At 46.5% G+C, this 25,832-nt stretch overlaps 1 protein-coding gene across 1 annotated transcript in view; it reads right to left on the bottom strand.

Annotated features, from left to right (window-relative positions):
- Positions 1 to 8,098: 8,098 nt before the first annotated feature.
- serpinf2b (serpin peptidase inhibitor, clade F (alpha-2 antiplasmin, pigment epithelium derived factor), member 2b) overlaps positions 8,099 to 25,832 on the bottom strand; it is a 44,030-nt gene continuing 26,296 nt past the window's right edge. The window contains exons 4-10 of the mRNA XM_080211041.1: positions 25,452 to 25,587; positions 24,990 to 25,301; positions 23,890 to 24,033; positions 18,703 to 18,906; positions 17,082 to 17,224; positions 11,171 to 11,372; positions 8,099 to 8,432 (exon numbers count right to left, since the gene is read on the bottom strand). Coding sequence (XP_080067167.1) covers positions 8,101 to 8,432; positions 11,171 to 11,372; positions 17,082 to 17,224; positions 18,703 to 18,906; positions 23,890 to 24,033; positions 24,990 to 25,301; positions 25,452 to 25,587 — 1,473 coding nt within the window. The 3' untranslated portion in view covers positions 8,099 to 8,100. The remainder of the gene's footprint in view (positions 8,433 to 11,170; positions 11,373 to 17,081; positions 17,225 to 18,702; positions 18,907 to 23,889; positions 24,034 to 24,989; positions 25,302 to 25,451; positions 25,588 to 25,832) is intronic.

The following is a 25,832-nucleotide window of genomic DNA, read 5'->3' as shown; positions in this document are numbered from 1 at the left end:
GGCCCTCGAGGTTGCACCGACCAGTGGAACCAATCTAATGACCCTCTAACCTAAACTATTCCAATGTTATCTATATGCCTATCCACAGACCATTTGAACGCCCTTAATTTTGGCGAGTCCACAACTGCTGCAGGCAGGGCATTCCACGCTCTTACTACCCTCTGAGTAAAGAGCCTACCTCTGACATCCGTCCTATAATTACCACCCCTTAATTTAAAGCTATGTCCCCTTGTGTTAGCCATCACCATCCGAGGTAAAAGGCTCTCACTGTCCACCCTATCCAATCCATTTACCATCTTGTATGCCTCAATCAGGTCACCTCGTAACCTTCTTCTCTCCAGTGAAAATAACCTCAAGTCCCTCAGCCTTTCCTCATGAGACCTTCCCACCATACCAGGCAACATCCTGGTAAACCTCCTCTGCACCCTTTCCAATGCCTCCACATCTCTCTTATAATGCGGCGACCAGAACTGTACGCAATACTCCAAGTGCGGCCGCACCAGAGTTTTGTACAGTTGTAACATGACCTCACCGCTCCAAAATTCAATCCTTCTACCAATAAAAGCTAACACACTGTACGCCTTCTTAACAACCTTATCAGCCTGGGTGCCAACTTTCAGGGATCTATGCACATGTACCCTGAGATCTCTCTGCTCATCAACACTACCAAGAGTCCTTCCATTAGCCCTATATTCTGTACTCCTGTTACTCTTACCAGAGTGAATCACCTCACACTTTTCCGTATTAAACTCCATTTGCCACCTCTCGGCCCAGCTCTGCAGCTTATCTATGTCCCTCTGCAAACTGTAACATCCATCCTCACTCTCTACAACTCCTCTGACCTTAGTGTCGTCAGCAAATTTACTAACCCATCCTTCTACACCCTCATCCAGGTCATTTATAAAAATGACAAACAGCAGTGGCCCCAAAACAGATCCTTGAGGTACACCACTTGTAACTGAACTCCAGGTTGAATATTTCCCATCAACCACCACCCTCTGTCTTCTATCAGCTAGCCAATTCCTGATCCAAACTGCTAAATCACTCTCAATCCCATGCATCTGCATTTTCTGCAATAGCCTACCATGGGGAACTTTATCAAATGCTTTGCTAAAATCCATATACACCACGTCAACTGCCTTACCCTTATCCACCTCTTTGGTCACCTTTTCAAAAAAACTCGATAAGGTTTGTGAGGCAATCCGTGTTGACTATCCCTAATCAATTTATTTCCCTGTAGATGATTATAAATCCTATCCCTTATAATTCTTTCCAAAACTTTGCCCACAACAGAAGTAAGGCTCACCGGTCTATAATTCCGAGGATGGTCTCTACTCCCCTTCTTGAACAAGGGGACAACATTTGCTATTCTCCAGTCTTCGGCACTATACCTGAAGCCAATGACGACATGAAGATCAAAGCCAAAGGCTCTGCAATCTCCTCCCTAGCCTCCCAGAGAACCCTAGGGTAAACCCCATCCGGCCCAGGGGACTTATCTATTTTCACACTCTCAAGAATTGCCAACACCTCCTCCTTGTGTACCTCAATCCCGTCTAGTCTACTACCTGGTATCGCAGTATTCTCCTCGACTACACTGACTTTTTCCTGTGTGAATACTGATGAAAAATACTCATTCAGTGCCTCTCCTATCTCTTCAGGCTCCACGCACAACTTCCCACTGCTGTCTCTGACTGGCCCTAATCTTGCCCTAACCAATCTTTTATTCCTGACATACCTGTCGAAAGCTTTAGGATTTTCCTTGATCCTATCTGCCAAAGTCTTCTCATGTCCTCTTCTAGCTCTTCTTAACTCTCTCTTTAGCTCCTTCCTGGCTAATTTGTAACTCTCCAGTGCCCTAACTGAGCCTTCACGTCTCATCTTTACATAAGCCTCCTTCTTCCTCTTCACCAGAGATTCAACTTCCTTAGTGCACCACGGTTCCCTCGCTCGACCACTTCCTCCCTGCCTGACAGGTACATATTTATCAAGGACTCGCAGGAGCTGCTCCTTGAATAAGCTCCACATTTCAGATGTTCCCAGCCCCTGCAATTTCCTCCTCCACCCTAGGTATCCTAAATCTCGCCTAATAGCCTCATAATTACCTTTCCCCCAGCTATAACTTCTGCCCTTCGGTATATGCCTATCCCTTTCCATCACTAAGGTAAATGTAACCGAATTGTGGTCACTATCACCAAAGTGCTCACCTACCTTCAAGTCTAACACCTAATCTGGTTCATTACCCAGTACCAAATCTAATGTCTAGCTCATTCCTGTACTTTGTCTCGTCAATGTTTGAGATCCAACCCACTACAGCAAACTTGAAAATCGAATTGGAGGGATATTTGGCCACACAGTCATTGGTGTATAAGGAGTATAGTAGGGGGCTGAGAACACAGCCTTGTGGAGCACCGCTGTTGAGGATGATCTTGGAGGTGGTGTTGTTGCCTATCCTGACTGATTGTGGTCTGTGAGTTGGGAAGTTCGGGATCCAGTCACACAGGGAGATGCTGTTATGCTGGCAGTGACAGTTTCTAGCTGGGTCTCTTTCAGACTGTGAGCTGTGACATTGGTTGGTAGAGGCAGTTGCTGTCTAACTCTCTGAGAGTTCTAGAGACTAGAATCCTGGAAGATGACCACCAATATGTCCACTATTTCTCAGACCACTTCCTTAAGTACTCTGGGATGTAGATTATCTGGCCCTGGGGATTTATCCACCTTCAAATCTCAACAATTTCGCCAATACCATTTCTCTACTAATACTGATTCCTTCAATTCCTCCCTCCTACTAAACACTGTGTTCTGGTACGTTATTCATGTCTTCCTTTGTGAAGACAGAACCAAAGGAAGTGTTTAGTTGCTCAGCCAGTTCTTTGTTCCCCATTATAAAGTCCCCTGGTTCTGACTGTAAGGGACCTACATTTGTCTTCAATCTTTTTCTCCTCACATTCCTATAGAAACTTTGACAGTTTTTATGTTCCAGCTAGGTTACTCTATTTTTCCCTTCTTAATCAATCCCTTGGTCCTCCTTTGTTGAATTCTAAACTGCTCCCAATCCTCAGGCCTATTGTTTCTTATAACCGGTTTGTTTGTCTCTTCCTTGGATCTAATTCTCTCTCTAATTTCCCTGCCACTGTTTGGCCACTGTTCCCAATTTACTTTTGTGCCAGACAGGAACAAACAACTGTTACAGTTCATCCACGCACTCTTTGAATGTTTGCCATTGCCTAAGTAATGTTTCCTGTAAGTAATGTTTCCCAATCTATCTTAGCCAACTCACACCTCATACCGTTGAAACTTCCTTTATTTAGATTCAGGACCTTAGTCTCAGAATCAACTACATCACTCTCCATTTTGACAGTGGATTCGATCATGTTATGGTCACTCACCCCCAGGAGGTCTTGCAAAACTAGACTGCCAGTTAATTCTTTTCTCATTACACAATGCCCAGTTTTGAATGGCCAGTTCGCTAATTGCTTCCTCAAAATATTGGTCCAGGATGGTTTTCTGGACCACTCCAGGAATTCCTCCCCTACTGTATTACTAATTTGATTTGCCCAATCCATATGCAGATTAAAGTCACCCATAATGACAGATGTTCCTTAATCACATGCATCTCTAATTTCCTGTTTAATGCCATTCCCAACATTACCACTATAGTTTGGGGGCCTATATGTAACCCACCCTACCTCATCTCACAGATGGCATTCACTGCCTCTGTTATAGAGGTGGCTGCTTCTTCTGCACTGCACCTTGGACATGTCTAGGTTGCTGGATCGAGCTCTGTCTTCTCTTCCAACAGGGTCATGGCACTCCCCACACCCCCTGCCCATTCTCACTGGCCTCCAATCCTCTCAGGTTATGCTGCTTCCTCTTCTGAGCACAAGCCCTGACTATTATTCATAGAATCACATCACACAGAAGAGACCCTTCGGCCCATCGAGTCTGCACCGATACATTAGAAACACCTGAACTCCCACCTAATCCCATCTGCCAGCATTTGGCCCAAAGCCCTGAATGTTATGTACAAAGTGCTCATCCAGGGACTTCTTAAAGGATGTGAGGCATCCCACCCCCACCACCCTCCCAGACTGTCGGTCTCTGGGTAAAAAGGTTTATCCTCACATCCTCCCTAATCTCCTGCCCCTCACTTTGAACCTATGTCCCCTTGTGACTGACCTTCAACTAAGGGGAACAGCTGCTCCTTATCCGTTCTGCTCATATCTCTGATAATCTTGTGTGTCTCAATCAGGTCACTCCTCAGTCTTCTCTGCTCCAAAAAAAACAATCCAAGCCTATCCAATCTCTCTTCATAACTTAAATGTTCCATCCCAGGCTGCTTCCTGGTGAATCTATCTGCACCCCCTCCAGTGCAATCATATCCTTCTGATAATGTGGTGACCAGAACTGCACTCAGTACTCCAGCCGTGGCCTCACCAAAGTTCTACACAACTCCAACATGACCTCCCTCCTTTTGTAATCTATGCCTCGATTGATAAAGGCAAGTGTTCCATATGCCCTTTTCACCACCCTACTAACATGCCCTTCCACTTTCAGAGATCTGTGGACAAACACATCAAGGTCCCTTTGTTCTGCAGAACTTCCTAACGTCCTACCATTCATTGAATACTTTCTTGTCACGTTACTCCTTCCAAAGTGTATCACCTCTCACTTTTCAGGGTTAAATTCCATCTGCCACATATTTGCCCATTTGACCATTATTGTCACATGTATTAGTATACCCTGAAAAGTATTGTTTCTTGCTACATAGACATAAAGGAAAGGAGTGTGCAGGATGTAGATTTACAGTCATAGCGAGGGTGTAGAGAAAGATCAACTTAATGTAAGGTAGGTCCATTCAAAAGTCTGACAGCAGCAGGGAAGAAGCTGTTCTTGAGTTGGTTGGTACGTGACCTCAGACTTTTGTAACTTTTTCCTGATGGAAGAAGGTGGAAGAGAGAATGTCCGGGGTGAGTGGTGTCCTTAATTATCCTGGCTGCTTTTCCGAGGCAGTGGGAAGTGTAGACAGAGTCAATGGATGAGAGGCTGGTTTGTGTGATGGATTGGGCTTCGTTTGCAACCCTTTGTAGTTTCTTGTGGTCTTGGATAGAGTGAGAGCCATACCAAGCTGTGATACAAGCAGAAAGAATGTTTTCTATGGTGCATCTGTGAAAATGAGAGAGTGTTGTAATGGACATTCCGAACTTCCTTAGCCTCCTGAGGAAGTAGAGGGATTCTGTTGATGAATACAGGGGCATGCCTTCCTCTATGCTCCCTGAAGTCGTTGAGTATCTCCTTTCCACTGGAAAGGTGGGTGAAACTAGAACTAGGGGGCATGGTCTTAAAATAAGGGGAGCCATATTTAGGACTGAGTTGAGGAGTAACTTCTTCACACAAAGGGTTGTGAATCTGTGGAATTCCCTGTCCAGTTGAGGCTCCCTCACTGAATGTTTTTAAGGCAAGGATAGATAAATGTTTGAACAGTAAAGGAATTAAGGGTTATGGTGAGTGGGTGGGTAAGTGGAGCTGAGTCTATGAAAAGATCAGCCATGATCTTATTGAATGGCGGAGCAGGCCCGAGGGGCCAGATGGCCTATTCCTGCTCCGAGTTCTTATGTTCCTTTGTTTTATCGACATTGAGGGAGAGATTATTGTCATTGCTCCAACTCAGCAGATTCTGTGTGTGGGATTTTACAGCCCCGCTCGAGTAAGACCGGAAATTCCACCTGAGGTCAACGGACATTTTTTATTTGGAGGAAGTGGCTCTTTACAGACTGCACATTGAGTTTAACAACTTCAGAGCATGCACTTTCCGTCCAACTTCAGCCCATTCCTATGTATTTTGTTTATTTTTAATGAATTTTTTATATTCGTATATATTTTAATTTCTTCTATAATTTTATTTGTCCACATTTTAAAAATCCCACTTATCGTGTTGCTCCCACCATTTACACTGACCCCCCCCTGTCCCCACTCCTCATTCCCACCCACCGTACTAGGGCCATCTGCACATTCATCAGGTTATCTTTTTGATACTCTGCACCTTTATTCTGCCATTTACACATTCCCTTATGTTAATGGACATTATTAGCACCATTCCTAACCTTAATCACCACCATTTACCTCCTCTTTGTCTTCTTGTCTATAAGATCTTGGTCAATTACACAACACCCCCACTCCTACAATATAAAATCTTGTCCTATTTTCTTTGTCTTCAGCTCTGATGAACGGTCATCCAGATTTGAAACTGTTTGGCTCTATTCTCTCTCCACAGACCTGCTGAGATTTTCCAACATTTTCTGTTTTCCTTTCAGATTTCCTTTTAATCTGGACAAATCGCATTCAGTAACCCTCAATTCTTTAACACAATCTTGAACCTATGGCCAGGGAGATGTGCAGATTGTCAGTGTAGACTGGTAATAAATTGCTTCTATGCTTCTAAACCCATATTCCCAGCTGCCATTAACACCTCTAACATTCTGTCCAGAGATGATAGACCTAAAAGGAATAATATCCCAACTGTAGTTTACAAATCTACAGATCTCCCAAGGACAGTAGCTTGATCACACTGCATTCCCAATGACATCTGAGCCTTTTTCATGGAAGGCATGTTTAATAGTAAAGATATTTCATTCGTTACAACATCAGAACTGATTAATTCATTCACCCCTGCTATTTTACACAGATTTACTATTCTCTTCAGAGATTTTAATGTGTTACTGTCATGGAACCTAAAACAAATGGAACTGTCTTTCCTTTGGTCTGCTTTACTTGAAGAATCCATGTTTCTTCAGTCTACTCCAAGTACACCCAATGTCTAGAGTATACAATGTATAGGCTACTTGTTACTGGGCTGAAATTTTCCTCCTGATTGGTCAATGTTGTCCTTCTCACCTTCTGTACCTTCCATGTGAAGCGTTGTTTCAAAAACTCTTTTCCAAAGTACCTGTTGACTGTTCCTCGAGTCATCCTTGTTCCATAATTGCTCAACTCCCACAGCCAGTTACAGCTCCTAAAGGGTCTCTGTCCTCAGCTTTTTTTTATTTGTGATTCTTCCATACAGACGTTTGGCTCTCCTGTTCAAACAGTCCTGGTGTACTGCAAACATTGGATGCTCCATCTTTGATGTCACATGCACAGTACACAAGAAACAGAAGCAGGAGTGGGCCATTCTGCCCTTCAATCTAACTCCAGTTTGAACCAAGAACCTATCCATGTTTAAACTCTTGGCACAGTGCAAAACTTTAAAGGCAAGTAAGGATTTAATAATTTTTAAGTGGAATCTCTACAATCTTGAAGAATTAACCATTTTTTAAACTAAAGTCCGACCAAGTCTCACAACCATTCAGTAAGGCAGCTTTCACATCAATTTTATCCATTAATTTTAAGAGAATGTTCAAACTTTCTTCATTATCCAGAAGTGACTTGTGACTAGAACTGTGGTTGGCTAACTGCTGGGAAGTGTTGAGTAACACTTGCTTTCTTTCCAGGAGAGAAACATGACCATACTCACATTAACTTTGTTTTCCTATTGATCACACAGTTCATGAAACATTGATGGGAAATCATATCATGTCACCTACATCTGGTTCCAGCCACTTTCTCCAGAGTTTCCAATTACAGACTTCGCTCTAAACCAATTCATTCCCAATTCCATCTGTCTTAGTCTCCAATCTTCACTTTCAGGTAACAATCTCCTGCTACTAAATATTAGAGAAACTCCCAAAGCTGGCTGTGAAGACTCTGACACTGTTCATTGCTTAGTACAGAGCTGATTCACTCCTCTTGAACAGCAGACACCCAGTGTTAGCTGCCTCCACTTTACATTCATATCTGAGTATAATGAACCCAGGAATACCCAATCACTGCTCAGCTTGTTATCTTCAGCTAATGAGTAATTAACTTTCATTAACACAATCTATTAGATACTAACACAGAAAAAAAAACTCAACTGATTGAGCACAGATTCATGGCGAGATGACTGGAAAAAATCAGGAGACAGGGTGTGAATTTGCATTTATTAATTCGTTAAAAAAAATCTCCAATTCGATGTCGCCAGGTTGGATTGACACCATTTGTTGCAGGCAGATCCCAGCTGGGATCTCACTTAGGATTCACTACCTCCTCCACCTTCCTCATTCTCTCAAAATTCACAAAATACTTGTCCTGGGATGACATTTGCAGTTGTGGGTTTGGGTCTTTGATGGTCCCAAGGAAGACTGGAATTCCGGAGATGTCATCTCGGATGATGAAGAAGAATGGGCGATTAATGTTACACTGCAGTAAAGAGCGGCTGATAGCGATACCAGTGCTTGCTGCTGCTTCCACACCTTCCTCCTTCAGCTCCATCGTTGCCTTGTGCTGAACACTTGACACAAACAGAGGTATGGACGAGATCTTGCTCAGGTTTGGGTTGGTGAAAAGATTGCTGAGACCTGAAATTCCAGAGGGCGGGAATGAAAGAAGAAGGAATAACTCAGGACATTGAGAGGCTGAGAATGGGGGCAATTCAGTCACCAGAATCAGGCACAGCGAGCTCACCTCAGACTCACACACACACACACTCCCTCTCTCTTATACACACACACTCCCTCTCACACACACTCTCTCTCTCACACACTCCCTCTCACACACACTCTCTCTCTCTCACACACTCTCACACACACTCTCTCTCTCACACTCCCTCTCACACACACTCTCTCTCTCACACACTCCCTCTCTCACACACACACTCTCTCACACACTCTCACACACACTCTCTCTCTCACACTCCCTCTCTCACACACTCCCTCTCACACACACACACTCTCTCACACACTCTCACACACACTCTCTCTCTCACACTCCCTCTCACACACACTCCCTCTCACACACACACTCTCTCACACACTCTCACACACACTCTCTCTCTCACACTCCCTCTCACACACACTCCCTCTCACACACACACTCTCTCACACACTCTCTCTCACACACACTCCCTCTCACACACACTCCCTCTCACACACTCCCTCTCACACACACTCTCTCTCACACACACACTCTCTCACACACTCTCTCTCACACACACTCTCTCTCACACACACTCCCTCTCACACACACTCTCTCTCACACACACTCCCTCTCACACACACACTCTCTCACACACTCTCTCTCACACACACTCCCTCTCACACACACTCTCTCTCTCACACACTCTCTCTCACACACACTCCCTCTCACACACACACTCTCTCTCACACACACTCCCTCTCACACACACTCTCTCTCTCACACACTCTCTCTCACACACACTCCCTCTCACACACTCTCTCTCACACACACTCCCTCTCACACACACTCTCTCTCACACACTCCCTCTCACACACACACTCTCTCTCACACACACTCTCTCTCACACACTCCCTCTCACACACACACTCTCTCTCACACACACTCCCTCTCACACACACACTCTCACACACACTCTCTCTCACACACTCCCTCTCACACACACACTCTCTCACACACTCTCTCTCACACACTCCCTCTCACACACACTCTCTCTCACACACTCCCTCTCTCTTATACACAGACACAATCTCTCTCACACACACACATTCTCTCTCACAATTTATTTTTAGTTTTAGTTTATTAGTATCACCAGTAGGCTGACATTAACATTGCAGTGAAGTTATTGTAAAAATCCTCTAGATTGTGGGAGGAAATCAGAGCACCCGGAGGAAACCCACGCAGACACAGGGAGAATGTGCAAACTCCACACAGTGACCCAAGCTGGGAATCGAGCCCAGGTCCCTGGTGCTGTCAGGTAGTAGAGCTAACCACTGTGCCACCGTGAGACACGCTGTCTCATGCAATCACACACACTCATACACGGGGGAGTTTTCCCGTCCTGCCCACCACGGGAATCATAGTGGGTGAGCGGGGGGGGGGGGGGCGGCAGGGGAACGGGGGGGGGGGGGGGGGGTGGGGGGGGCAGGGGCATGGGGGCGGGGGGGCCAGACCATACAAAGGTCCATTGACCTAAGGCAGGATATTCCGGTTTTGGGGCCAGTGTAGCCAGAAAATCCCACTCTCTCTCTCAAATTCACACTCTCCCTCACTCACTTTCTTTCACACTCACACTCTCACACTCGCTCTCACATATTCTCTCTCACACATGATCTCTCACATACATTCTCTCTCTCACACACACTCATACACACTCTCTCTCTCAAACACAGTCTCTCACACATTCACTCTCACACACTCTCACACACATTCTCTCACAATCTCACACACACTCTCTCACACACTCATACACACTCACTCTCTCTCTCTCTCACACTGTCATGCACACACTGTCTCTCATACACACATGTTCTCACTCACTCACACTCTCTCACACACATTCTCTCACACTCATACACACCTTTGTCACACACTCTCACTCTTACACACTGACACTGTCTCACTCTTTCACACACTCTCTCACACACAGTCTCTCACACACATTCAATCTCTCACACACACTCTCACACACTCTCTCTCACACACATTCTCTCACAATCTCATACACACTCTCTCACACACACTCACTCTTACACACTGATATTCACACACACACACACATTCTCACACACTCGTGTTTTCTCATTCTCTCTCACACTCTCACATACTTTCTCGCACTCTCTTTCTCTTATACGCACTCTCTCATACTCACTCACACACACATTCTCTCTCACAATCTCATATATACTTTCACACACACTCACTCTTTCACACTGACACTCTCACACTCACTGACACACTCTCTCTCGCGCACACACACTCGCGCACACACACTCTCTCTTGCACACACACTTGTACAACTCTCTTTCTCACACTGTCTCTCACTCGCACACACTCTCTCACACTCTCTCTCTCACACTCTCATGCTCTCTCTCTATCTCTCTCTCTATCTCTCTCTCTATCTCTCTCTCTCTCTCTCTCACACTCTCTCTCTCTCTCTCTATCTCTCTCTCTCTCACACTCTCTCTCTCTCACGTACACACAATGGTTGGGATTTTATGACTCCGTTTGGGCCAGTGGAGAATTCCGTGCTGTGAGCTGATCCCCCCCAGTCCCCGGAATTCTCACTGAGTGAGGATCCTGCCCAGTGGGAAGTTTTAGTGGATTACTGGTTGGGACTTACCGAGGCTGCTCAAAGCTTGGCTCAATTCCACATCAAAATTGATGTCGAGCTTTGGCATCTTGACTGGCATTGGGCGAGCCGTGAAAAAGTGGCCTAACAGCTGGGTGATGTTGAGCTTTGAGATGAGGCTGTCGAGTTTCCCCATCACCATGGGTTTCACAACAATAAAGCTCATGTTCTGTTTGAAGGATAATTTGGCAACCTGGAAAAATAACAAATCAATCAGTTGGCATCATTTCCCTCTGCAACTCTCACACCCAGCCATTCACGTCACTCCTGAAGGAGTAAATTTACATTGGAACCATTGCAGACATAGAGTTTTATTGATGCCCCAGAAACAGGTCAGTCAGACCAGGCACTCGGAGCTGCTGCCAACACCTGACTCTTTTCCCATTCCATTTCCCTCATCTCTATCCTGCAGTCTGTCTTTCTATCCCCTTCTTTCTCCTTCCCCCATCCTTTTGGAACTATCAGAGCTGTATGTTTTAACTGCTCCCTGAGTAAAGAATTCCCCGTTAGTTACCCCTCTTACCCAGGATTCACGGGGTTCCCAGTGGAAGTTCGGGATCTTACCTGACCCCTCCCCCGCTTCCTAAACTCAAACCACCAGCAATCCTTCAGTGATCACAGGGTTACCAACTGTACTTTACTCACAGGATCTTTGGGTGCTAATCAGTCACAGCTTTTATTCTTGGTTCTATTAAATCTGCAATTAATAAGTAAAATACTGCAAAGAGAATGAAAAAGATGAACAGTTTAACAATTTAACTTTCTCAGAACACTAAGGAAATTTGGCATGTCAGCTATGACTCTCAGCAACCTTTACCATAGAAAGCATTCTTTCTGGTTGTATCACAGCTCGGTCTGGGCCCCTGCTCTGCCCAAGACCGCAAAGAACCACAACAGGTCGTGAATGTCACCCAATCCATCACACAAACCAGCCTCCCCTCCATTGACTCTGTCTACACTTCCCGCTGCCTCGGGGAAAAGCAGCCGGGATAATTAAGGACCCCCCCCCCACACACCCCGGACATTCTCTTTTCCACCTTCTTCCGTTGAGTAAAAGATACAAAAGTCTGAGGTCCCGTACCAACCGACTCAAGAACAGCTTCTTCTCTGCTGCCGCCAGACTTTTGAATGGACCTACCTCACATTAAGTTGATCTTTCTCTACACCCTCGCTATGACTGTAACACTACATTCTGCACTCTCTCCTTTCCTTCTCTATGAACGGTATGTTTTGTATAGGGCGCAACAAACAATACTTTTCACTGCATACTAATACATATGACAATAATAAATCAAATCAAACCAATGATTTTCCTGTTGGTTTGTTTGCTGTCCTAGAGATTAATCTTTAGTTACTGGAGACTACAGCACTATAGTGGAGGGGTTTGTAACTGCTCCAGATTTAAACAACTGTTCAACACAGGCCAAAGATTCAAACAGATCAGTCCCACTGAGTCTTCACATGTAAAACATCAGGCAAACTGTGTGATGCAATTGATAAATATATATTATATGTTTAAGGGGAATGTTTAAAAATGCTGCTTTATACTACAGGCAGTCAGTATGTCTGTTGGGAATGCAACTCAGATTTTAGAAGACCTGGATAATTACTCATTTCGACCTTGAAGATCTTCCAAGGATGTCTTCATGTCATCATTCCATGGGTGGTGACAGACGGTTGCTTCAGTGACTGGAGGTCAGGGTCCAGTGACGTACAACTAGGATCTGTGTTGGGCCCCCTATTATTTATATTTATAGAAATGACATTGCTGTCTATGTGAGGGGAGTAGGATCAGTAAGTTTGTGGATGACACAAAGATTGGCTGGGTGGTTAACAGTGAGGCAGAGTGTCTTGAGTGACAGGAAGGTATAGACGGAATGGTCAAATGGGCAGAAAAGTGGCAGATGGAATTTACCACTGATTCTATGATTCTGTGCTGATTGGCTGGGAGCTCAGGCACTTGGGCATTGATGTTGTTGCCCTAAGCGAGAGCTGGCCAGTAGGAGGCCAGTTCAAAGTGGTAGTTATACCTTCTTCAGGAAAGAAGCCAGGCACCACCCACCTGTTCCTCCAACTACCATCTGCCCTACCTGTGACATTGGGTCACACATTGGACTCCTCGCTAACTTGAGAACTAATCTTTAGTGTGGAAGTAAGCCATCCTCAACTAAAAGGACTACTTAAGAAGAAGAGTAATGTAAAGGTGTTCAGCAGAGTGAGGGTTAATATGATACTGAAGAATAGCACTGTTCATGGTATGATGTATAGAGTCACATGGTAATAGACTCAAATGGAACATTCTGAAATCCTACCTGCATGGAGAAGCAACTCCATTCGTGACAGTAACCTAGAATCTGTAAATAATTAAAGACTAACAATAAATGGTTCTTTTTTAAATCTCATTGGAGATCTCATTGAGACGTATAAGATGATGAATGGGATGGATAGGATAGAGGTGGAGAGACTCTTCCCGCTCAAAAAAGACAGTAGGACTAGGGGGCACAGCCTCAAGATAAAGGGGGGACGGTTTAGAACGGAGTTGAGGAGGAACTTCTTCACTCAAAGGGTGGTGAATCTCTGGAATTCTCTGCCCGTTGAAGTGGTGGAGGCTGCCTTGCTCAATATTTTTAAGATGCGGGTTGATGGGTTTTTGATAAGCGAGGGGATTAAGGGTTATGGGGAGAGGGCGGGAATGTGGAACTGAGCCACGACAGATCAGCCATGATCTTATTGAATGGCGGGGCAGGCTCGAAGGGCTAGATGGCCTACTCCTGCTCCTATTTCTTATGTTCTTATGTTCTTAAATACTCAATTCTCGACATCTCATCATTGAGACATGTAAAGAACCCATATTACAACATCCAAAAGAGAAAATGCTGGAAAATCTTAGCGGATCTGGTAGCATCTGTCAGGAGAGAAAAGAGTTGACATTTCGGGGCCAGGTGACCCTTTGTCAAAGCATTATTACAATACAGTGATTGCATTTTTTACAATGAACCCAGAACAGGGTGTGTGCCAAAGTGTGAAAAACTAAAAGCAGCTGCACCCAGATTAGAGAGATGTGCACCCAGCAGTCAGTAAAGCTTCACTACAGACTGAGGAGTTGAGGGATCCCCCAGAGTGAGTGGGAATCCATTGCAAGACCCCTAATGATACAGAGTGAAGACATGTTCAGATCGCAAAGATGGGGGAGGATGATTCCCGGACCCTGAGTGACGCTGAGTCAGAGGGCCTGGTCCATTCATGAGAAAGTGAGCAAAAATGATAAAACCAGAAGTTGTACTTCATTGTAGAGTAGGTCGTAAAGTTCAGCTCATCTGCAGGAAAACTGAAAGTAGCTGCAAATTAATTAATAAACTTGTAAGGAAAAGGCTGGCAAAGTAGAGAAAAATGCAGAGAGAAGTAAGAAACATGCAGAACACAGTTAAAAAGAATCTGCAAAGTAAACATAGAGACCTGCAGAGTTTAGGATACTCTATACCTTTAAGTTTTAAAAAAGGGATGTAATCTGACAGCGAGCTCACCAAAACTCCAAAAGCACAGGACCTGTAGTGGTAAAAACACGATGTGGAGATGCCGGCGTTGGACTGGGGTAAACACAGTGAGAAGTCTCACAACACCAGCTTAAAGTCCAACAGGTTTATTTGGCAGTAAACACCACTAGCTTTTGGAGCGCTGCTCCTTCGTCAGGTGAGAGTTTGTCATGTGAGTGTCACCTGACGAAGGGGCAGCGCTCTGAAAGTTAGTGGCGTTTACTGCCAAATAAACCTGTTGGACTTTAAGCTGGTGTTGTGAGATTTCTTATTGCGGTAAAAACACCCAGAAATAATCACCCCCAAAAAATGAATTGCTGCAGTTTGCAAAGTTTGCAAGTTTTAACGAAAAGGAAGCCCATGATCGCGGCGAGCCCCACCCCACAAAAAGCACAGGAAGATCCCATGATAGACCTGACAGCTGCTGAAGTGAAAAAATGACTGCTACACTCACCATCTTAAAGGAGCACTGACATTTAAAACTATGTTGGATAAACATAAATGGCCATGGACAGAAAATCTGAAGAGCCAGATGATTCTGGATAAGGAACTCGCTAGACCAGATGTGAGAGCGGTCTGATGCATGCTCCCAAAAATGCACTGAGGGCAGCAGGACGGCCCAGAGAGAGGACAACTCCCAATACAGCATCAAGGGCAACAAAATACCCCAGAGCCAGAGAGAAAATATTCAGGTTATCCAACCATGTGAGTGCAATGAAATGCATGAGCCAAAGAGTTTAGCATTGAAGGAAGAGAGAAATCACAATGTGACAAATGAAAGGTTCAAAAATTGAGTTTCTTGAAAATATTACCTAAACCGCAGCAGCAATGGCAGTGCGGAACACACAGATGCTGCGAATGAAGGAAAGCTATCTGAGAAAACTCAAAAGTAAACCATGCAGAAATTAAATGAAGTTGTTCTACAGGAAAATGTTTGCATCAGAGCGGAAACCGGGAGATTAGAAATGCAAGATTGAAGCAGTCACTGAGATGATACACTGAGAGCCAAAGTGAGCTGGCAAAAGGTCAACAAGAAAATGAGCAGCTGAAAGAACATTTGATTGTCCTTCCAGATTAAATACAAGAGGAAAGTGTGACCATTCAGCAATGTGAAGCAATGTAGACTGTCTTCAAAACAGAATAGAAACACGTTCCAGGAAACTTGACTGAGTTACAGCAAAACTCTGGATGAAACAAGCAAGCTTCACACAGAAAAGGAAAACACGTTGACAGGTTTACACACGCTACTAAAGAATCCCTCCAGTCAATGGCTGTTCCACTGGATCATCAGTCCCAGTACACCAGCCGTGTGTACCATCTACAAGATGCAGCAACTCACCAAGACTTCTGGGTTTGCAAAACCTCACTTACTGTACTGTCTGGAGACAATACACATCTCTTTAACCTGTGATCAGTGCTCCTTCCACTCACATTGTCGGCCACTTTAAGACTTGAACAGCAGGTTAGGTGTAAGGATTCGCATTCTAATCAGTAATCTGTAAACTGTCTGTGCTTTATATGCTCTGTCTGAGGCCAGAACACTCCATTCACCTGACGAAGGGGCTAACCCGAAAGCTTGTGAGTTTACTATCAAATAAATCGGTTGGACTGAAACCTGGTGTCAGACTTTTTGCTGTGTTTACCCCAGTCCAATGCCGGCACATCCACATCAAGATTACTTACGCAGCGTCTTCCAAACCAATGACCACTTCCATCCAGAACAGGAGCAGCGGACACAGGGAACATTGCCACCTGGAAGTTCCCCTTTAAACCGCTCTCCATACTGACTTGGAAATATATCGCTGTTCCTTCACTGTCACTGAGTCAAAATCCTGGAGCTCCTTCCCTAACAGCACAGTGGGTGTACCTACACCTCACAGACTGCAGTGTTGCAAGAAGGGAGCTCACCTCTACTCTCTGTATTTCCACTTTCAGCATGAGTACAATGAGCCAAATTGCCTCCTTATGTGTTGTATCATTCCATGAAGAGGTTAAAAGTGTGTGAATAATAACAGGTCTTTCTGTTCTTCATTGTGATGAGGTCTCAGCACCAAATTTCCATGCTGACGATTACAGATGGAATTATTCATCAAGACCATCCAGGATTTTATAAACTTCAATCAAGAACTCCCCTCACTTTTCCAAACTCCAGTAGTGTGGAATTGTGATTCCAAATAAACCTGTGGATTTTAAGCTGGTGTTGTGAGACTTCTTATTTTAAACTCCAGTGGAAATGAGCCCAGCCTGTCCAACCTTTCCTCATTGACAGCCTGCCCGTTCCAGGAATCAATCTAATAAACCTCCTCGGAACCTCACAGAGCAAAGGACAAGTGGGAGAAGAATGAAAATCATTGTGGAGTGGAGTTTACCTCGATCTGCATGTCATCGTCGTGGAAACCGCTGATGGGGTATTTGGGATGCTGCATCATAGCCACGTGGACATAACTTCCATCCTCCTTGTAAAAGATATCGTTGGAGGTGGCGTGGGGGTCAAACTGGACTTGCCACAAACCTGAGCATTGGAATCAGATACAAACAGCTGAGTGACTCTCCTCTGATCAGGAGCAAATAAAACGCTTCTCCACAGAATAGAGACGGTGAAAGTGCGGTTTATAAATAACGAGGAGATTTGACTAAGTAAATAAGGGAAATCTGTTAGCAGCAGAATGAGGGGCAGTGAGGGGGTCAGACAGATCGATGGCAATTAGCAATATGATCAGGGACAAGATGAGTTTTTATCACAGTGAGTTGTAGTGATGTGGAATTCACTGTCTGAGTGCCAGAGATAACACGTGACCGAGGCCGACACAGACAGCCTGACACCCACGTAAAGGGCCAACATTTCAGAGGGTGTGTGTGGGACCCGTACCCCAGTGAGAGTCAGTGTGTGTGGGACCCGTACCCCAGTGAGAGTCAGTGTGTGTGGGACCCGTACCCCAGTGAGAGTCAGTGTGCGGGACCCGTACCCCAGTGAGAGTCAGTGTGTGTGGGACCCGTACCCCAGTGAGAGTGTGTGTGGGACCCGTACCCCAGTGAGGGTCAGTGTGTGTGGGACCCGTACCCCAGTGAGAGTCAGTGTGCGGGACCCGTACCCCAGTGAGAGTCAGTGTGTGTGGGACCCGTACCCCAGTGAGAGTCAGTGTGTGTGGGACCCGTACCCCAGTGAGAGTCAGTGTGTGTGGGAGCCGTACCCCAGTGAGGGTCAGTGTGTGTGGGACCCGTACCCCAGTGAGAGTCAGTGTGTGTGGGACCCGTACCCCAGTGAGAGTCAGTGTGTGTGGGACCCGTACCCCAGTGAGAGTCAGTGTGTGTGGGACCCGTACCCCAGTGAGAGTCAGTGTGTGTGGGACCCGTACCCCAGTGAGAGTCAGTGTGTGCGGGACCCGTACCCCAGTGAGAGTCAGTGTGTGTGGAACCCGTACCCCAGTGAGAGTCAGTGTGTGTGGGACCCGTACCCCAGTGAGAGTCAGTGTGTGTGGAACCCGTACCCCAGTGAGAGTCAGTGTGTGTGGGACCCGTACCCCAGTGAGAGTCAGTGTGTGGGACCAAAATCAAGGACTAGGGGGCACAGCCTCAAGATAAAGGGGGGGGCGGTTTAGAACGGAGTTGAGGAGGAACTTCTTCACTCAAAGGGTGGTGAATCTCTGGAATTCTCTGCCCGTTGAAGTGGTGGAGGCTGCCTCGCTAAATATTTTTAAGACGCGGGTTGATGGGTTTTTGATAAGAGAGGGGATTAAAGGTTATGGGGAGAGGGCGGGAATGTGGAACTGAGCAGCGACAGATCAGCCATGATCTTATTGAATGGCGGGGCAGGCTCGGAGGGCTAGATGGCCTACTCCTGCTCCTATTTCTTATGTTCTTATGAGTTTGGAACATTATCGACTGAATTTCTGGGGGTGAACTGAAGGTTCTCCATCGATATCAAACAGGAAGGTCCAGTGAGAGTCCAGCAGATTATCTGTGAGAAATCGACAGTGAAATAACACTCACCTTTAAAATGGATGGCATTGAGCAGGAGCAGCACAATGTTACTGGGAACTTCATTCAAAAATGTTTTAATTTTCCGCTCTGTCATCTGTGCTACCCACGAGTTGATGTTGTTTGTATCCTTTGCGTTCACACCTGTCAATATCTGCGGCTGAGCCTTGTAAAACTTCACTGATTCCTTGATGAACTCGGGTTTAATAGGAAATCCTGTGTGAATAAAGCACAGAATCAGCAAAGACACCTCAGCATCAGACAGCTGTACAACAACAACTGCTACAACAATAGCAGCAACAATAACCGCTACAATAATAGCAGCAGCAACAGCAACAACTGTAACAATAAAAACAACAGCAGCAACAACAACTATAACAACAATCGCAACCCACAACAACACCTGCAAGAGCAACAACAACTGAGACAACCATAATAACTGTACAATAACTGCAACAACTGTAACAACAACAACTACAACAATCAGAGCATCAAAAACAAATCTAACACCAACAACAACAGGAACAACAACTCAGAAAACAACAACTACAACAATAACAACAACAACGGCAAAAAGAACCTCATCACGAACAACAGCAACAACAATAGTAATAATAACCCAGAGAACAGAAGAACAGAAATAACAACATTAAAACCTACAATAACTGCAACAACAACAACAAATACAGCATCAACATTAACAATCATATTAGGTGGTTTGTTGGCACTGCTGCCTCACAGCACCAGGGACCTGGGTTCGATTCCAGCCTTGGGTAACTTTGTGTGGAGTCTGCGCGTTCCCCCTGTGAGGAGATTGGGGTGGTGGGGGCTAACCTGTGTCCAGTTTTTCCTGATTAATAAATACTCGTTGTGTTGCTGATGAAGACTGTGAGTGTGCTTCATTACATTGGCGACAAGGATGGGATGGATTATTGGCGTGCATCATTACATTGGCGACAAGAATGGGGAGGATTATTGGTGACATTGCCTCTGGCCTGACACCTGAGTATTCCACTTTAATCAAAGTCCAAAGAAAAGAAATACTGACCCGAGTATCTGCCTTTGGGCGAATGGAGCCATTTGGGATGTTGAGATATTGCTCAGATCCTGAGGGTTGGATAGGGAATGAGTCTGGATTGGGCGGCGAGGTCAATAGTTTAGGAATTAATAGAAGAAAACCTCAAGAGGAAATAATCTTCAGACCAGGAACCGTCATTTTGAGTTCAGGGAAAAGTGGAACTTAAGTTAAGAGAAAAGCTGGAATTTTTACCGGCACGCTGGCCCCGATTCCGGAGGCAGGGCAGACTCGGAGAACAGCATTCCCTGTTGGTCTCAGGTGGGATCGTACGAACCTCGGGTGGATGTGCCGGTGAAGTTCTACCCAAAGTGTTGCTGCAAAGTTTTTTTGAAAAAGAAGAAAAGCGCAGAGAGGAATGTTTCAAATGAAAAGAGAAGATTTCCCCAAGAAGCTGCAAAAGGTTCTCAAAAACTGCAGGAAAGTGAAGAGACTGAGACTGCTGGTCTGAGCAGCGCCTGCAGTGGCGGGGATCCAGGTAGCAATCCCTACACTGAGGGACTGCAGGCAGAAAAGTTTTGGGGAGAAGGAAAGTCCCCAGTCTTTTTTGAAAAATAAGTTAAAAACTTAAAATAATAATAACCCTGAACAGAAGCTGCTGGAACTCCCATAATGCTCAGCATTTGTCCTTCGCTATTGTGAGGGGTAGCTGAGCAGATTGGTGTTAGGAAGAAATGCTGTTGGCATTGTGCCTAATATCCTCAGTGTCTTCCCTGTATAAGTTACCAATTTTGCTGAGGCTTTGAGCCTCATGGATTGCAGAGCTCCCGGTAGGTTTGTTCACCAGTAACCATGGCTAAAACACCTGAATTCACCTCCACAGTTAATAGCTGCCATTAACCACAAAGGAGATTTCGCTGGGGGAGATGGACTGGGGGGAAGGGGGGACAGTTTTATTTAACTTTACAATGTGGAGCTTATAGACATTGAACTTTTCTTCCGAATCTTCTTTAATCTTGTTCACTGGAATTCTCATTGTCTTTTTTTGAGAACTAGGTGCTGATGGTCAGACTCAGCACCTGGCTTGTATGTGGCCCTCCTGATTACACCCGAAACAAATGTCTCCCTCACAATGATGACACTCATCAATCCCTTGTAACTAGAGATTTCTCTTCTTCCTGTCGGATAGTAAGGAGTCTCACAACACCAGACTAAAGCCCAACAGGTTTATTTGGAATCACAAGCTTTTGGAACGCTGCTCATTCATCAGGTGAGTGAAGAGTTGTGTTCACAAACAGGGCATAAATAGACACAGACTCAATTACAAGCTAATGGTTGAAATGTGAATCTTTACAGGTAATCAAGTCTTTACAGATACAGAGAGGATTAATCACAGGTTAAAGAGATGTGTATTGTCTCCAGACAGGACAGTGAGTGAGGTTTTGCAAACCCAGGCAAGTCATGGGGGTTACAGATAGTGCAACATGAACCCAAGATCCCGGTTGAGACCGTCCTCACGTGTGCGGAACTTGGCTATCAGTTTCTGCTCAGTGACTCTGCGCTGTTGTGTGTCTTGAAGGTCGCCTTGGAGAACGCTTACCCGAAGATCAGAGGCCGAATGCCCGTATCTGCTGAAGTGTTCCTTGCAGGAAGAGAGAACACTCCCGACTGGTGATTGTCGAACTATTGAACGCTCTGAAAGCTTGTGCCACCAAATAAACCTGTTGGTCATTAACCTGGTGTTGTGAGACTCCTTACTGTGCCCACCCCACTCCAACACCGGCAACTCCTTGTCCTTTCAGACACCAATGGGCCCTTCATCCTGGTATTCCGAGCAGCCCCCACTTCCCGTCAAATTCTGTTCACGGGCCTTGCACACCTTGCAGTTCAAAAATACTTTGTTCAGCCCTGGCAGTCACTCAATAATTCAGCCGCTTTACCCGGGGAACATTCTATTTCAGTTAGAACCTCGATTGAAAGTTCAAACTACTCATACCACAGGTGATAACGTAGCACTTCCGAAAAGGCCAAACTCACAGTGCTTGGCCAATTGGCAAAACAGAGCGGTGAAAACAGAACCTGCCTGGCTGGGCCCCTAACAGCTGAATAGTTTATATCTCTGTATGATAATGGAAAGTCGGGGGTTGTACTGATCCCCTATTAGACTGACTGGCATTGTGTACCTGCTGCCTCTGCAGATGTGATGCTTCTCATCAGATTATACGTTTGAGGGTCACAAACTATGAGAGAAATACCTTTCAACTTCTCTCCATATGTGATTGGCTATGAAAATGGATCAAAGCCTTTCGATGTATTTCCAGCCTCCAAATCAAACAGTTTGATTTTCCCGAACAGCAGCGTGTCTATTCCACTGAGCCTGGCACAATGACTCTTTTTTTACCTCCAGGGGAGTCACCCTTCCCCCCTCTACATGTTGACGTGTTAATGACTGTAGGCCAATTTATCCTCATCGCCAGTGTAGCAGCCGAGATACCCTGACCAGGAAGCCTTGAATCACACAGTGATTTCAGAACATGGACCATAGGAGCAGGAGGGAACAATTCAGCTTCTCAAGCCTGCTCTGCCAATCAAACTTCCGGCCTCAACTTCCATTCCTGCCCTTTTGTCTCAGCCTTTCACCCCAAAAATCTGTCCATCTCCACCTCGAATTTACTCAATATCCCGGCATTCACCACAATGTGGGTCAGCAAATTCCACAGATTCACCACACTTTGAGAGGAATGGTTTCTCTCTGTCTCTGTTTTAAATCTGTTACCCCTTATTCTAAAACGATGATTTTTTGTTCTGGATTGCCCGACACGAGGAAGCATCCTCACTAATCTACTTTCTCAATCCCCTTTATCACCTTCTGCATCTCAACTCCATCTCTCATTCTTCCAGATTCGAGAAAGTATCAGTTTAAACTGCCCAATCTCTCTTCAGAAGATAAACTCCTCAAATCTGAAATCAATCTAGTGAACCTCCTCTGAACTGCCCCTAATTCCACCACATCCTTTCTCAAGAGGAAACATCTTGTCCAGGTTCTGTCTGACTAATTCTTTGTACAGTTACAGCAACACTTCCTTACTTTTCTATTCTATTCCTTTAGCTATAAATGCCAGAATTTCATTTGCCTTCCTATGATCTGCTGTACCTGTGTACTAGTTTTCTGAGACACATGCACAAGGACACCCAGATCCCTCTGCACTGAAACACCCCAAACTCTCTCTCCGTTTAGATAATTTGCCTTTGTATTTTTCTGACCAAAATGGATAACCTCACACTTATCCACGCTAAACTCCACCTGCCACATTTTTGCCCACTCACCTAAGCACTGCAGGAACTCACCAAGTTCCTTAGGCAGCACCTTCCAAACCCATGAGCAGTTCCAGCTAGTAGGACATGAGCAGGAGATACCTGGAAACACCGCCACCTGGAGGCTTCCTAACCACTCGCCATCCTGACTGGGAAATATATCGCAGGTCAAAATCCTAGAATGCCCTCCCTAACAGCGCTGTGGGTGTACCTACAGCCCATGGGACTGCAGCGGATCAAGAAGGCACTGTGCCCACTCCCCATAGCACCCACTCACCACTGCCTACCTGCCACTGCCCATCTCCCACTGCCCACTCCCCCACTGCCCACCTTCACCGCCCACTCCCCCACTGCCCATCCTCACTACCATCTCCCACTGCCCACTCCCCCACTGCCCACCCTCACTACCCATCTCCCACTGCTCACCCCCACTACCCATCTCCCACTGCCCACTCCCCCACTGCCCATCCTCATTACCATCTCCCACTGCCCACTCCTCCACTGCCCACCCTCACTACCCATCTCCCACTGCCCACCCGCCACTGCCCACTCCCCCACTGCCCACTCCCCCACTGCCCACCCTCACTACCATCTCCCACTGCCCACCCACCACTGCCCACTCCCCCACTGCCCACTCCCCCACTGCCCACCCTCACTACCATCTCCCACTGCCCACCCACCACTGCCCACTCCCCCACTGCCCACTCCCCCACTGCCCACCCTCACTACCATCTCCCACTGCCCACTCCCCCACTGCCCACCCTCACTACCATCTCCCACTGCTTACCCCCACCCACACCCCCCACAGCAGCCACTACCCGTGCCCCCCCCCCCCCAATACCGCCAGCTGGTTGGCCGCAGACACTCACCCTTCTTGATGTAGATGGATGAAGCGATGCTTAGTGCGCTGCGGGTGAGTTTGTCGATGGTGTTGCAGAGTGTGTAGTGAGAGCAGTTGAGTGAGGCAAAGTGCAACATTTTCTCAATTTGTCTTTCCGTCTCATTCACAGAACCTACAGAAAGAGAACTCGATTAGGTACGATTCTGTCCCAGCCGGGGATATCCCCTCCCAACCTCCTCATCAACAAACTCCGCATGGACCCAGGTTCAAACAAGATAACAGAATCTGGCCATTCAGCCCCTTGATCCTGTCCTGTATTCTATCGCCCCATTGGTTGCTTTGGCAATTCTCCATTCACCTTAAAATTGAGCTCATCTGAAACACAGTCTGTCCCCCCCCCCGCCAACCCCCCCACCCCCCCAACCCCCCCCAACCCCACCCAACCCCCACCCCCCACCCCCCCAACCCCACCCAACCCCCCACCCCCCAACCCCCCCCAACCCCACCCAACCCCCCACCCCCCAACCCCCCCAACCCCACCCAACCCCCCACCCCCCCAACCCCCCCAACCCCACCCAACCCCCCACCACCCCCCCCAACCCCACCCCAACCCCCAACCCCACCCAACCCCCCACCACCCCCCCCAACCCCACCCCAACCCCCAACCCCACCCAACCCCCCACCACCCCCCCCAACCCCCCCCCCCCCACCCCGAGTGATTAGCCATCACTGGTGGCCCTGCCTTCAGTCTGGTGGTTTTATTCTATTTATCTGCCATCCATTTGTAAAACACCGTCACTGCCCTCAGCCCCTTCTCAGGAAGGGAATGAGAGGGAACTGTCACTCCCAGACATCAGAGGGATATGAGGTCGGCTGACCATAGGCTTGGGCTGGGATTCTCCCAGCTCTCCCGCAGCTGGGATTCTCTGTCCCGCTGGTGGAGCGTGAACAGCTGGAGAATTCCGGCATGGGCGGAGGTGAAGGAGGAGATTTGAAGGAAAGAGATTTAAGGAAGGAATTCCAGAGCTACACAGCTGAAGGCATGGCCACCAATGTGAATAACTAGTTGTTTCCCCAAAGCCTCTTTCCCTGATCCCTGGTGTTAATGAATTCGAACAAAGGTTTTACCCAGACTGAGTTGAGCGAGACCCAGTGCAATGCTCAGCGGGGAAATGATAACATTTGGTTTGGTGGTTTCCTTTAAAACCTCCTTGAACAGGTGCATGCCAAACTCAGAGATAGCGTTTCCCAGAAGCTGCACCTCTCGCGATGATCCCGCCTCTCTGCAGTCTCCTATTAGCCCCTGGCCACCGACACGGGGGAGATGCCCACTCAGCGGTTCAATGGGTGCTGGAGACCCAGCCACACTGGAACTATTGTCTTTGAACAGTGTCTCTGCACGAACTGGTGCCACTGATGCAGCGTCTAGTCGCTCTGTACCTGCCGGCTGTCCGTCTAGTCGCTCTGTACCTGCCGGCTGTCCGTCTAGTCGCTCTGTACCTGTTGGCTGGGTGTCTAGTTGCTCGGTACCTGTTGGCTGGGTGTCTAGTCGCTCGGTACCTGCTGGCTGGGTGTCTAGTTGCTCTGTACCTGCCGACTGGGTGTCTAGTCGCTCTGTACCTGCTGGCTGGGTGTCTGGTGGCTTGGTACCTGCCAGTTGACTGGAGTGCAAAGTTGTGTTCTGTGTGAACTTGCTTGTTACTGTATGATTCACTCTATCTGTGACCTGCAGAGGTTCAAAACCAACCACTGAAATCAAGTTGAACACATTTGGTTGGGCAAGAATACACAGATAGAAGAGGGAGAGAGAGACTTAATTTCTATAGCGCCTTTCACAATCTCAGGATATCCCAAAGTGGTTTACAGCCTCAGTGTATTTTGAAGTGTTCCCAGGTGGTAATATTTTATGATGGTCTCCTGGGGGTTAGTCACTATTTTAGGTGATTGATCTAACTTTTCTTTGGCCTTTGT

Source organism: Carcharhinus amblyrhynchos, chromosome 23, assembly GCF_965287045.1.
Source record: "Carcharhinus amblyrhynchos chromosome 23, sCarAmb.v2.hapA, whole genome shotgun sequence".
NCBI lineage: Eukaryota > Metazoa > Chordata > Chondrichthyes > Carcharhiniformes > Carcharhinidae > Carcharhinus > Carcharhinus amblyrhynchos.
The sequence above is the reverse complement of the archived record's forward strand: the minus strand, read 5'-3'. Positions and strand labels throughout refer to the sequence as shown.